We start from the raw sequence: 13,764 nt of genomic DNA on the forward strand, positions 1-13,764 counted from the left end.
TCTTCTCAAACTGCTTTAATATTTGGACATAAAGACAGGACAGAGCCGGTTAGGCTGTGCACAAACAAGATCCCCTTGAGCAACAGTGCAAGGCTGCTGAGCTTCCCTTCTCAATGGAGGTGTGGGTTTGGCCAAGATGCAGTTCAGCTGAGGACGGCATCTTGAGCATGCCAGTGGGGTGCATGTGTAAGGTAGGGAAAAGGGATAGGGGCTTGCGAGGGCAGCTCAGAGGTTGTTCAGCTCCAGTAAGGTCTGGTCCAGGACCTGGTGTATCCCCACGTTCTCCTCTTTGGCACTGGCCAGGCTCTCTGTGAACACAAGGGACACCCAGCCACACACACAGACACAGCCCAAATGTACCCAGGTGCAGCAGGACCCACACACACCACACCAAGCACAGACACACACACACAGATGGACATTTCAGTACAGCAATGGTCTCCAGTCAAACGGGGCGTCCCCTGTGGAGTATAGTCCCCACAAGTAGCCCCACTTCTGGCAGGGATGAGTCCAGCCACCCTGGGACCTGCCAGGGAAGCCAGGCCAGTCAGGCTGGTCACTGGCACAGGCAGTTACCACTCTTCAGCATTTCCATCTTCCCAGGATGCCCCATTGCCCATGGCTGAGCACTCTGCAGCTTAGGTGCTGCTGGTGAGTACCATTATTTGGCCAGGCACTGGGGCATCACCACTGGCCAGCTGTGGGCACGTGCACAAAACCTTGGCCAGCAGAAGCGGAGAACCAGTGCCTGCTGCATGACCCAGCAGTGCTCCGTGAAGAAAAGGAGTGAGAAAACAGCCCATTAGCAGCCCAGGAGAGTGGGCAGAGGACAACAGAGAGATAAGGAGCAGAGCTAACAAGGCTACAAGGATAAGCTCTGCCAGGCAGCCTGCTGCCAAGGCAGCCTCCCTCTGGTGTGCACTTCAAAATGGCATCCTGCTTCCCCCAGAGATGGGGATGGAACAAGACTGCTGTCCACCCAGCCCCATCTTGCAGTGTGCCCTGCTAGCCTCTTCCCTGTCCCAAGTTTGGGGCAGCAGGTGCTGCTGGATCCCCAGCTTCTTCCCCAGCCTTCTCAACACCCTCCGAGGACCTCTTTCTAAGGGGATCCTCCCTGCACAGTTTGGAGTGACCAGAGTAAGGAAGAAGAGGCTGCCCAGTGACTCCTGGGACAAGGGGAGAAAGGCAGCAATACAAACCTCTGCATCCCTCCCCAGCAGAGCCAGGATGATGCCAGAGGACAGCCATCACTACGTGGGCATACCAGGACATCAAAAAACCCTTCATATTTCTCTCACAAGACTGATCAACTCCAGAGGGGCTCCCTGTCCTGCCCAAGCAGGGTAGTTATCCCTATGAGGATAAGGCAAGGCTTCACACCCTGCCTCACCCTAGGCAGGGAGGGGCTCCCAGCCCAGAGCCAGCCTGGCCAAAATGGGGCAGGGAGGCTGGGCCGGGGCCAGGAGCTCTGGGCAGCTCAGTTGTTAAGTTCAGTAAGGATGACCCGCAGCTCGTTAGTGAGAACACGGTTTTTCTCGGCCTCCCGCTGAGAGCGCTCTAGAGAAAATGGAGACATCAACGCAGCACAGGAAAGAGAGAGAAAAAAGTGAGTTAGTGAAAAGAGACAGCATTTCTGAAAGCCTTCTCTGGAAAGACCAAAAGCCACCCAGCCAGTGGTGGGATACAGCTGCACTGGCAGGAGACAGCCAGTCTTGGTGCAGGGACAAGGCTGTAGGTCCATCAATTTGAAAACTGGGTTCTGAGACATGGTAGGGTGGCGAGGAAGGAGGAGGTGGATAAGGACCAATTTAGGGATCACAAGAGATCACTGCTGAAGGGTAGTACCAGCCTCTTCACCAAGGTAAGGTGATGCAGGAGCTATGACAGTGCTGAGATTGCTGCATGTAGGCAATATCTGGGAGTGGAGACAAGGAACGGACAGGACCAGGTCTAACCCTGACATTTCATGCCAAAAGACTCATGGAGAAGATGGCATGAGATGAGGAAAGCTGTGTACAAGAATCAGAGGGTGACTGTAGTCAGCACAATGACCCAGTCCCGCTCAGCCTGGCAGCGCGGGAGCCTCTTGGGTCTCAGCCATGGTCAGCCCGGGAGGCCCATGGCTGTGAGCTGCCTGCAACAACCTCCTACCACACCACTGACAGCACCCACATGAGACAGGCAGGAGATGAGGGACAGAGTGACATGAAGAAAACAAAGGAGAAACCAATGTTAAAATTTTATTGATATCAACTCATTAACCCAGAGGGACAGAACACAAAAGAAAAGTCATGAGATGCAAACTGAAGAGCAATGTGCAAAGGACAGAAGGGTGAGGGAGGAGTGGGGGTTGCCTGCCTGCCGGGGAACAAGGTGTCTGCACAGCTGGATCCAACCCTCTATCCCCCAGGCCTGAGCTTTGGCAGTGGAGGTGCCGCTTCCCCAGTGCAGGTCATCCCCATGCTGGGGCCAGCGAGCAGCACCGGGGGACTTTGCTCGAAGTATATGTGGGGGGAAATGGCCCCCCAGCCCCGGAGCTGCAGGGTCCCCAGTGCTTCTGCGGCTGGGGAGCCAAGGAGGGAGCTGCTGGAACAAAGGGCTTCTGGGCACAGTCCTGATCCCCAGGGCAATGCTGTGGCATGGGCCTACAACTACACTGTCCAGTCAGTATGTGGGGCTGCTCTCCTGCCCTGAACAAACAGCTCTAAGCACCTACATCTTGTCTCCCCAAAGAGGGGTACAGCGGAAACACCCCGGGTCAGCTCCTGTCCCAAAGGAACTGATGGACAGGCACAGGCTAGGTAGGACAGAGGAGGACAGAGAGGGTAGGGAGAGAAGTGGGATGGCCAGGCAGGCAAACAGCTGAGCTGGGGAGAAGACAGGCAGGGAGCGGGTGCAGTGCTGGTGCCCAGTGTGGGGCTCAGAGGGAGGTGATGTCATTAAGTGCATTGTCCAGCTCCTCGCTGATGGCTTTGTACTTCATCTTCTGCGCATACACTTCATCTGCAGGTGGGGGCAGGCAGGGAGCAGATGGTGGAATAGAGTGGAGGACACAAAGTGGAGAGAAAGAGTGGCTGTGAGCAGCGGGCTGAAGGCAGCAGGGGTGTGTGGGCACAGGCAGCACAGATGTGACCCTATTCCCCACCAGGGCCCAGACCCCAGGAGCTCTGTGCTCCTGTGCAGCATTTAGCCTCTCCACTCCCAGAACTCCAGCCCATCCCCTCCCTTGTGCCAAGAATTGTCCAGCCCCACCAGGGGCATGGTGTGTCCAGTGCTGCCCCAGGAAAGAGGGACACGGGGCTGGTGGGGACACTTTACCTTCTAGGTCATCAATGGTTTTCTCCAGCTTCGCCACAGACCTCTCTGCAAACTCCGCTCGGGTCTCAGCCTGTGGGAAGCACAGTGGGGAAAGGGTGAGCTGCAGGACACAACGGGAGGTGCAAGCTGCACTGCACTCCAAATCTACCCCATCTCTGGTACCCTTCTCCAGAAGCCCTCCCATGGGAAAGACAAGGACAAGAAGTGACTAGGGCTCCATGGAGCCTCACACCCTAAATCAAAACAGACTAATGAAGGTAATCCCAAACCCAGATACCTGCTATGATTCAGGGCTGCAATTCAGGGAACTGTGAGAGGACAAAGGCATAATGGGGTCAAAACCCACTCAGGACGGTAAGCTCATGCCTTCACTGATTCAGTGGCAGCTCTGCACCCCTTACCTCCTTCAGCTTTTCCCCTAGAAGCTTGATTTCCTCCTCATACTTATCCTCCTTGGTGGAATACTGTAGAGACAGAGACAAGCACCTGTGAGTCCCAAGGCATGCCTCCAGCTGTCCTTCACCCCAGCAGGAGATCTCAACATTCCCAGACCCCATGCCCTCTTCCCAGCCCCAGCAGCCTCACTGGGTCCTACCTTGTCAGCCTGGGCCTCCAGGGACTTCAAGTTGTTGGTGACAATTTTCAGCTCCTCCTCTAGGTCACCACATTTACTACATCCCAAGCAAGGCCGGCAGGAATGGGGGAGTGGGGCCAGAGGGCAGGAGAGAGGCAGGAGCAGAAAGAACAGGCACAGGGAAGCAGGAAAGAAAGAGAGAAAACAAGTTGAGAGAGGAGAAAAGTCAGTGCAGGTGGACCAGGAGCAGAGCCACTGTGAGCAGGAGCTGCCGGGACGCATCTGTTCATCCGTTCCTTGTGCTTGCTTGCACGGATATCTCGTGCATCACTACCAGCCAAGCTCTCACTGGCCCCGCCAAGGGAAGCAGGGATGGAGGGATGGAGGAGCGTGCCCGGCCTGCACCTGCTGGAGAGGGAGGTGAGGGGAGGCCGGTGGTGGAGGCAGTGGTGCAGAAAGGAGAGAGGTGGCTTGCATGGTTCAAGAGACAACAACAGAGAGAGGGGGCTGCTGCAAATTGCCCCACGCCCCTGCCCCAGTACCTCTTCCTCTGAGGCAATGAGGGATTTGAGAGACTGGTCCATGGTCCGCAGCTCTTCTTCCAACTGTCTCACTCGGCTGGGGTGGAAGAGGGGCACCCCGGGAGGGGGACAGCAGAGAACAGGGTCAAGGATGTGATGCCGGTGGGTTGGCACACCCCTACCCCCAGCCTGAAATCCCAAAGACCACCCCAAAGACAGACCCTGCTGCTTCCAGGGACAGACATCCCCATCCCCAGGTCTGTCAGGGATTTGGGGCAAGGGCTGTGTGGGACCCTTGCACGCTGCCCACCAGAAGCCCTGCTCACCTCTCTGCCACCTCTGCCCTCTCCTCTGAGCGCTCCAGCTCTCCCTCAAGGACAACCAGCTTGCGGGCAACCTGTTGATGGCAGCACGTGACCCATGTTAGCGCTTGTGCTTGCCCAGCTTGGGGCACAGGGCTATGAGGAGATGACTCTGGGTGCTGCCAGGGTGTCAGCACTGGGGAATGGGGTACACACCTCCTCATATTTGCGGTCAGCCTCCTCTGCTATGTGCTTCGCCTCTTTCAGCTGCATTTCCTGGAGTTCCATCTTCTCTTCATCTTTCATGGCCCTGTTTTCGATGACCTTCATGCCTCTGAAGAAAGACCATGCCAGGAGATGTTATTGCTGTGGGTCAAGGTGTCATCTGCACATCCTGTACCCTAACCACACCACCCACTAGCTTCAGAGACACAGGACATTGCTTGGGGAGGAGGGCACACAGTAAGATCACACCACCAGTACCCCAAAAATGCTCCTGTGCAGAATTACAGTGGAGCTGGCCGCAGGGCTATGTTCCAGAGTGACGTACGGCTATGGTGAACCTCAAGCAGACAGGGGCTGAACCCGTATTTGGGGCGTGAAAAGGTGTGCAGCCCAGGACGAGGCTGCCACAACCTCCACAAAAACAGCCTGACAGGCACCAGCCCTTAGAAAATACTGGAAAACATCCTGTGGCAAAGCCTTTCTCAGTTGGGGTGATGCTCACAAATGGGATTACCAAACCCCCACAGAAGGGACTCCTGCAGACTCTTCTCCTCTCACTCAGATGCTGTTGCTCAAACTGATCTTTGCCAATGGAGGGAAGAGCTACTACCATGTAACTACCAGGAACGCTGTGACACTGGGCACTCCCATACAACCTGAGTGCCCTTGCATGCACAGCTCCAGTCTTGGAAACCTGTTTGCCATGAGGATAGGGAAACATACACTCTGTAGAACATTTTTTTGAATGAGGCTGTCTTGTCCTCAAATCTGATCTCAGTTACTAGTACAGAGGTTCCCTCTTGGGCTGTTATTGTGTCTTTGAGCATAGAAAGCTGCTCTGGGGCATAAAACATGCTCATATCTTCCTCTGTCTCTGGTTACAGTCTGGTGCTTTTATAAATACCAGATAAAAATTTTCAGGATTTTATGTACGCTCTGGATAACAGTGTCTGTATCTGGGGGACTTCTTTGCATTGTGGCTTTGCTCTTTCCCTTTGAAGTCTGCAAGAAAGCCAACAGAAACCGCAATAAGGGACTCCACTGCAAAACTAAGGGGACTGTCTGCAACCAATGGTGACCTGATACCACTCCCACTGTCCCTTTCCATCCCACCTCTCGCTCTCATCAGCTGCCTTCTCAGCTTCCTCCAGCTTCTGCAGGGCAGTGGCCAGACGCTCCTGGGCACGGTCCAGCTCCTCCTCTACCAGCTGGATACGGCGGTTGAGGGAAGCCACTTCAGCCTCAGCCTGGGGGAACAGAAACCACTCAGTCACCCCATGTCAAATACATATATTGAAAAAAGCATTTTCAATGATTACTCCTGTTTACCATCCAGAACAGTCCTTGGCACTGAGCAACAAGCCCATGTTCACTGGAATGGCATGCCTGACCATGCATTCCCTCTCCTCTCTATAGGGTTATCTCCATCCCCAGTGGCTGTTTGATACTGGCTTCTCCCAACCTTGCAGTGCCAGCTTGGCATATGCAGCCCCACCATGTCCTCACACCTCCAGCTCCTGCCCTGGAAGGGGACAGGGCAGTTTGCTGGGGCAGGGTGGCCATAGCAGCCGTGCCGTCACAGGGATGGTATTTGGGGTTTGCAGAGCAGTGAATAAAGGGGGAGGAATGCCCTGTGCGGCTTCACTCCCGAAAAGGAGATCGGAGCTGCTTGTGGATTTCCTGTTTACAGAGGCGGTGGAGTGAGCTGGGAGCTTCTCCTGCAGGAACCCCCTGGGCCCTGTGCAACAGGGCAGCCTGAAGCCAAGCACGGAGCCCCCTCAGCTGATGTACAGCGCACTGCCGGGGGCAGTGGAGCGAGTCGCCCTCGGCAGGCTGGCGCCTGGCCAAGAGGAGGCTGGCAGGACCAGAGCCCTCCCTTTCCCAGGCTCCCCACGCACAGGGCTGGGAGCTGGGGCTGGCCAGGAGCAGTGGCCCTGGCCCTCCGCCAGTCTGTTGACGCCTGGCCTTGCACTCTTTCCATTTGGTAAAGACCTCCTGCTCCATCGCCACAGTCAGGAAATGCTGCCTCAGCAGCTCTCAGCCCTGCTTCACACTAGGGGGGTGCGAGGAAGACAAACCCCCGAATATCAAGGGATCGGTGGCAGTAAGACCTCACCACGGAGAGCAGCTCCACACACCAACCCAGGAGATAGTGGCTCCTGCTTATTCACAGGCTGCAGCAGGACTGGCTGGCTGCCGTGCCTGGTCACATCCAGCCTCATGCTCCAGTACTGGGAATGCCCCAGGGAATACTAGCCAAGCACAGGGCCTATGGGAGCAGCAAGGGGCTGTCACCCTGCATGGCCCCACTGAAGTACCCGCAATCCCCTGTAGGGACAGGCGCAGCCAGCACCTCTTTGAGATGTCTGCCAGCCCCACAGCTGCCTCCGCCCCACGATCACCCTTTCTACAGATACTCCGTAACTTTGTCCCTTGCCAGACCGCCCAATGGGGATCTGGCGCTGGCGCCCACAGGGCAATGCTCTGCCTGCAGCATCAACCTCACTGCGTCGGTAGATTTTTTTCCCAGGGAATCACCCCCAAAGTGGGTCAGAGCTGCCCGGATGGACACTTAGGAACATGAGCTCTCCCGGCAGCTCCCACTGACTGGGGAACCCGATCTGAGGCTGCAGGAAGGGGCCATTTCCTCCGCACACAGCCCGAGTGACAACAACCCGGGTACCGCACCCAGCTCTGCCGCTCCTGATATGGTGAGAATGTTGAATGAGTGGGCAAAGGAAACAGAAAGAAAGGAAGAAAACACAAAGCTCCAACAACGACAAAGACAAACCAGGAAAAAGCTGCAGTTTGAGCATGCCATCCCGCTGCCAAAATGGAAATTTTGGCCTGAGGCAGTGTGAAGGGGCGGCTTGTCCCCACGAAGGGACAGGCTGGAGCTAAAGCTGTGCGGCCCGAACAGCAGAGTCCGCTGGAAGCCAGACAAGAGTCTGGGCGTGGGATTCTGAGCTGTGCACGCCGGCCTCCGAGGGGAGAGATCCTTTCCCAGGAGGCACCCGATCCCAAGGCAAGGCTGGCCGCTGGCCGCTCCCAGCCAGCCGGAAAGCCCTGGGGAGCCCCGCTGCACGCAGCATCTTTTCTCGCCAGACCGACGGAGGAGGGAGGCGGCCGGCGGGGGCTGCCCGCAGGCAGGGACTGCCCCGAGCTCCCTGCCCGGGGCTCTCGCCAGCTGGGTGGCAGCTCCCCGCGGCTCCCCGGGGACCTGCCGGCGCTCCTGCGCCCCCGGAGCAGCCAGCCCGGCTACGGGGGCTCAGGGGGGCCGGGCCGGGCCGCCGGAGGGATGCCGGCAACGGGGCCGGAGCCGCCGGGGCATGCTGGAGACCTGCCCGGGTGCCCCCCGCCCTCCTCTTCCCACCCCAGCGGCCCTTACCCGCTCCCGGGCCTGCCGCTCGGCATCGGCCTCCCGCTGCAGGTGCTCGGCGCGCTCCTCCGCCTCGTCGGCCACCTGCTGCAGGCTCTGGATCTTCTTCTTGACGGCATCGATGGAGCTGGCGCTGGCCATGGCGGGGGCTGCCGGCGGGGAGGCCACACCGCCGAGCCCTTTGTGGGATCCTCCCGGCTCGGACAGGAAGCGCTCAGGCAGCGGCCGCTCCCGCCGCCCGCCCTGCCTCCATCCCTTCCTGCTCCTCCTCCTCCTCCTCCTCCTCCTGCTGCAGCTGCTGCTGCTGCCGCTCCTGCTGTCTCCGACCGACCTGCTCCGCCGCTCCCCCGGGCTAGGCGTGCGGTGCTCACCCACGGCAGGAGGGAGTTCTCACGCCGGGAGGGATGCACAGTGCCCCTCATCCCAAATAGGACAGAGGGTGCCCTCGGGAAAGGTGCGTGGTCCTCCCCAGGCTTTGATCGCTGTCTCTACATCCCCGCCAAGGCAAGATGCATGGTTGCTTCTGGGCAGGGCACACTCCCCCCACACCGGGTCAACAGGCATGGTTCCAGGCAGATGCATGGTCGCCACTGAAAGGGTACGTGGTACCCCAGAGAGGCACACAGTGGCCCCAAGGCAGGGCACACACTTCTCTCCGTGCCCAGAATGCATGCTGCCCCCCAGGCAGAGGTACACAATCCCACTGAAATCCCGCAGAGCAATGAGGGGGACACCAGGGAAATCGACTCTTTTCCAGTAGTCCACCGAGTCTGTGAGTGCTGGAGCCTGTCCTGTGTAAGCCCCCATGTGTAGTCCCCAAGTGCTGCCCTTCCCAGCCATTGCTGCAGAGCTAAGGAGGGTGGGGGCTTTTTCCTTGTGGGAAGTCAGTAAGAGGCATGAGCAGAGCCTGCCCCTGGGCATCCTCTGGGGTTACCTGGGCTGCAGCCAGGTGCCCAGTATCCATCATGTTCAGTCCCTTGGTATCTGCTCCCCAGTGTGAGGACCTGTCCTGCAGCCCCACAGAGACTCATGGGACCCACGGAGACCCTGGCACTTCCTGCTCTGGGGACTGTGCCCTATGGGGGAGGTCAAACCTCCAGCTCCTGCCTCTCCATCCTGGCTGCGGCACATGTCTTGATCCATCAGAAGAAGCTGGAGCTGCTGGCACTCAATCCTCCCTTAAGATGTACTGACAGCTCCCTGGCTGCACTTCACACCTGCCTCCAGGAATGCCAGTTCCCAGGCTGACCTCACCAGCTGCCATCAGCTCCAGGGCCAGGGAAGTCAAGAGTGGTGGTCCTGGGGGTGACTCGGCCACACTGCTATCTGCACCCTGCAGATCCACGTCCCCTTGCCAAGAGGCAGCGGAAGAGGCGATGCTGTGGCTCCCCTGGGAGCACACAGCCTTGGGCTTGGCCTTGGGCCCAGCTGGTACTTCTCAGTCCGAGGTCTGGATGTCAGTAATGCACAAGTCAGGACATGGGGGCCCAGAGCAGAAACGAGGGTTCCTGGCAGCAGCGGGGCAGGCATGAGCCAGGAGGAGGACAGACTGGGGGAACAGCCACCCTGACCCCGCAGTAGCCAGGCTAGGTGCCTCCTGCTGTGGCCCCACCCCGAGATGCAGTCACTTCCCAGCAGAGTCCAGTTCCCTCCCACCAGCTCAGGGAATCGCCAAATAAGAGCAAAGTCTTGGCTGGGGAAAGCAGCTGGGGCGGGAACACGGGCGAAGCTTTTGGGATCATGGCCTGGGAACGACAGATTTTCCCTAAGGCTCCTTTGGGGTGGTTGGGGACAGGCCAATGCTGGGGATGCGGGGCGATGGAGGGAGCTGTTCTGGCCTAAACCTGGTGTCCCAACTGCACCGTTTCCAGCAGCTCTTACCCATCCTGACCTAGGCGCCATGGGCTGTCCCTCCTGAGGACAAGAGGTTCTAGAGCCGCGGTGGGCCCACAGAGCTTCTGGGAAGCTCTGTGGAGTTGCTGATCAAGAGTTAGGCATTCCCTGCTCTGTGTGCTGACACCTCTCCAAGTGCCTGGGGCAAAGTATTCGCACTGTTTAGTGCAGTCCCCGTGGCTTTTCTGCCCCACCACGCAGTGCCGGGCCATACTGAGGTGCATGTTTATTCTTTTAAGGCACTGACATTTTTGCCAAGGGCAGGAGGCTGCCTGGATCGCCGGTATGAGCCTGAGCTGTCTGAGGAATTGGGACACTCTGTGCTCACAGGCACCCACTGTCCTGGCAGCCGGGGAGGGCATGGGTGGGTGTGCTCTGGGGGTCCACCCAACGCTTCCTCTGCTGGAAGCAGGAGCTGTGCTGCACCTTGCATCGGGAAGGAGGTGACACCAGCCCCTGGCACTTAGAGCTGTCAGCACATTCAGGTCCCTGGCACGGAGAAGGGGTGACTCCCAGAGCCCCAGATATGGTGCAGCCCGTCCATGCTTTGGCATGGACCTGGGAAGGCTGTGCTGGTGATGGAGCCCTAGCCCTGCTGCAGCCAGCCTCCAGCCTGACACTGTTCCTTCACCACGGCTCCTGCTCTGGCCCTTCCCTGGTGGTTCCCATCCACTGTGTCTTCTGGTATGGGACTCTCCATAGTGAAGCCCACAGATCTGCCAAACTGCTGTGAACCAAGAGCAGGGAAACACCTCTAGCAATGCATCTGAACAACTTGGGCCAGAGTGTGCACCAGCCAAACTGTCTGTAGAGTTTCTTATCAGACCCTCTGGAATTTCTCAAGATTGCTGAGACATAAGCTGCTCTAAAAGTAAGAAAGAAGAGTCTGAAAAGCAAGAAAACAGGAGCACAAGAGCCAGACAACAGAGGGTGGTTGAACACCTGGACTGTAACCAACCCTGTGCCCCGAGGGGTGCGTGCAGAGTGCATGGACAGGACAGGGGCACCAATGAAAAGATGTTTGTGTGAACAGTAGTTTTAGAATGTATAAATAAGTGCATAATGTAAACAATAAATTTTTGTGAAATCACATTGGTTCATTGGTCAGAGGTCCTGAACTCCTGCAAACACCATCCCTGCCCTGGATGGCATCACACAGCTCACTGCCAGAAGGAAACACCACCCCATAGCTGACATCTGCCCAGTACCACTGTTTGCCCTTTCCTCTGAGCCCTGCACTGGGAACAGCACATCCACTCTCAACCACACTGAGTTTGCCCTTTCCCATACCAGCACAGAACCAACTAGATCAGTGTGAACCCCACTGCACACAGCAGCCACCTTGCCCAGCTTGACATGCCTGCCCCATCCCACGTTGAATGTGGATTCTCAATGTTTTAAAGGAGAGTCATCTGTAGGACCAGCAAAGAGGTCTGAGGAGACCCCTGGCTGCTGCCCAGGGGCTCTGGGCTGGCACAGGACTGGTGTTGCCATCGCTCGTCCTTGTCCACTCGCCCCTGTCCTTGGCGGCGGCCTCAGAGATTTGACGCATCTCCCCCATTTAGCTCCACAAACCAGCTGGGATTGAATTTTTTGTTCTCAATCCTGAAAAGCCTGGCCATGCCCTGCTGGCTGTGCTCCAGACGGCTCTCCTTTAGCTTCTCCTCCAGTTTCCAGGGTTGGTTTTCATCAAAGAGGGGCTGGCTATCAAAAGGAGGATTTATTTATAGGGTGTCAAATACCCTGTGTGGCACCACAGGTCATTATACCCCATTCCCAAGCGGCCCCATGGCCGCACACAGCTGTTCCACCCTTCATCCTGGCCAGGCACAAGCCAATTTCAACACCTTCCTAACATCTCCTCAGAGGGATCTATTTCCCAGGAGAAACATCAGTCATGGCACTAAATAAAACTCTTCCTGGCCTTGTCCTTCTCAGGGCACGAAGTAGCACACTGGACCCCAAATCCCCCCAAATCCCCTTCCACACACCCCAAGCATTCTTCCTTGCAGCCAGCACACAGCAGCTAACCACAGCAAGAGATTTTTCTGTCTCTCTGCTCTGCCACAGTTTAGCAAGAACCACAGTTTTTCCTTCAAGCATTGAGGAGGTGCGTGCCTGGGGACTTTGACACAGCTTGGGACACTTGTCCCTGGTTAGCTTTGGGGAGCCAGGCTGTAGGGTACCCACAAAGCTCAAGACAGGACCAGCAACCAACACTGCCCACTGCAGTTGGCCTGGCCCCCACATCCCACACAGGACCCATCAGCCCAGTTCAGTGTCAACATCGAAGGAATGGGATCCTGACAGTCTTCCCCTCGGACGCTTTCCATATAAGGGCCCCCTCTTCCTTTAGCCCCCCCGAGGTCCAGAGCCTGTGCAGGGGAGGAGCTGCTGGAATGCCTACTTACATCTGTAGCTTTCTTCTCTGCCTGCTCCAGCTTCTCCTGGGCCTCCTTGACGGACTCGGAATACTTCTCCACCTCATCCTCAGTGCCCTTCAGCTTCTTCTGCAGGCCCTGCTGTTCTTCCTCCAGCTGGGGAAAGGACAAAGGGTGAGGGTCAGGGGAGATGGCGGTGTCTGCAAGGCTGGAAGGGGATCTGTCCTCCCATTCTCCTCCTGAGGACACCCAGCCTGTGGGGGGCACAGCAGGAAAACATGGACGTGTTCTCTGACAACTTTGGGTCTACAGGTCCTTGGGGCGCTCTTGGTGGAGAGCAGCCCCCAGAACCCACATCATCCCTGAGCCTGGTGGAGGTAAGGGGGTGGTGATCTCCTTCCCCATGTAGAGGACTAGAGAGCTCGTAACTTGGGGGTACAGCTTTGGGGGAAAACAGTCTGTGTTCCCATCTCTTTGTGCTCTGGTGGGAGTGCACAGTCCCCAGGGCTCTCCCTGGCACAGGGACAGGGAGTTGGGACTGGGGTGTCCCACTGAGATAAGACATGTTTGGGGGGACCAGCACAAGGGGTCAAGGAAAAGAGACTGAAGTGTTGGTTCCTGGGGACATACCCACATGGGGTGATGTCCCTGGGGACGCAGTCACAGAGATTTAAGGTCTCAAGGGCTGTCAATTCCTAGAGCTGGCATCCAGAAGCAGAACACCCAGTGGGGCATGGTCCTTTGGCCAGGACATGATTAGCACAGGGGGTTCCAGGCTGGATAACCAGTGGTATGGGGATTGTGTGATCCTAGAGAGTGCAGTGTACCCAAGGACTGGACAACCCTAAGGTGGAGGATCCCCAGGCTGGACACCCAGCAGGGTCCTGGGGCTGGACACCCCTGGAGGGGAGGGTACCCAGGTAATGCTGGGGAAGCCCGTGGGACACCCACCTGCTTGCAGCGGTCCTCCGCCTGCTTCTTGTCAGCCTCCGCTTGCTCGGCGCGGTCGATGGCATTCTCCTTGTCCAGTTTCAGCATCTGCATCTTCTTCTTGATGGCCTCCATGGTGGCGGGGTGTCGGCGGCCGGGCGCGGGGCGGCAGAGGAACGCGGAGCACCGGGAGCGGCGGGAGCACCGGGAGCGGCGGGAGCACCGGCACTGCGTTCCCCGC

General features: G+C 57.7%; 1 protein-coding gene across 7 annotated transcripts; it reads right to left on the reverse strand.

Moving 5' to 3' along the window:
- TPM2 (tropomyosin 2) lies at nucleotides 1–13,764 on the reverse strand. 7 transcript variants are annotated; one of them, XM_005528001.3, is made up of 9 exons: nucleotides 13,545–13,764; nucleotides 12,624–12,749; nucleotides 6,054–6,187; nucleotides 4,932–5,049; nucleotides 4,740–4,810; nucleotides 3,914–3,989; nucleotides 3,720–3,782; nucleotides 3,319–3,388; nucleotides 1–308 (listed from the first exon to the last, which is right to left on the reverse strand). In XM_005528001.3, exons 1-9 carry the CDS (start codon nucleotides 13,656–13,658, stop codon nucleotides 226–228), a joined length of 855 nt encoding a protein of 284 aa, XP_005528058.1. In that variant the 5' UTR covers nucleotides 13,659–13,764; the 3' UTR covers nucleotides 1–225. The 7 variants fall into 7 exon arrangements, with proteins under 7 accessions (XP_005528058.1, XP_005528059.1, XP_005528062.1 ...); XM_005528002.2 differs by lacking the exon at nucleotides 3,914–3,989 and adding an exon at nucleotides 4,435–4,510; XM_005528003.3 differs by lacking the exons at nucleotides 1–308; nucleotides 3,914–3,989 and adding exons at nucleotides 2,228–3,003; nucleotides 4,435–4,510.

Source organism: Pseudopodoces humilis, chromosome 4, assembly GCF_049639895.1.
Source record: "Pseudopodoces humilis isolate 2021_Gansu_Grassland_sample_001 chromosome 4, ASM4963989v1, whole genome shotgun sequence".
Classification (NCBI taxonomy): domain Eukaryota; kingdom Metazoa; phylum Chordata; class Aves; order Passeriformes; family Paridae; genus Pseudopodoces; species Pseudopodoces humilis.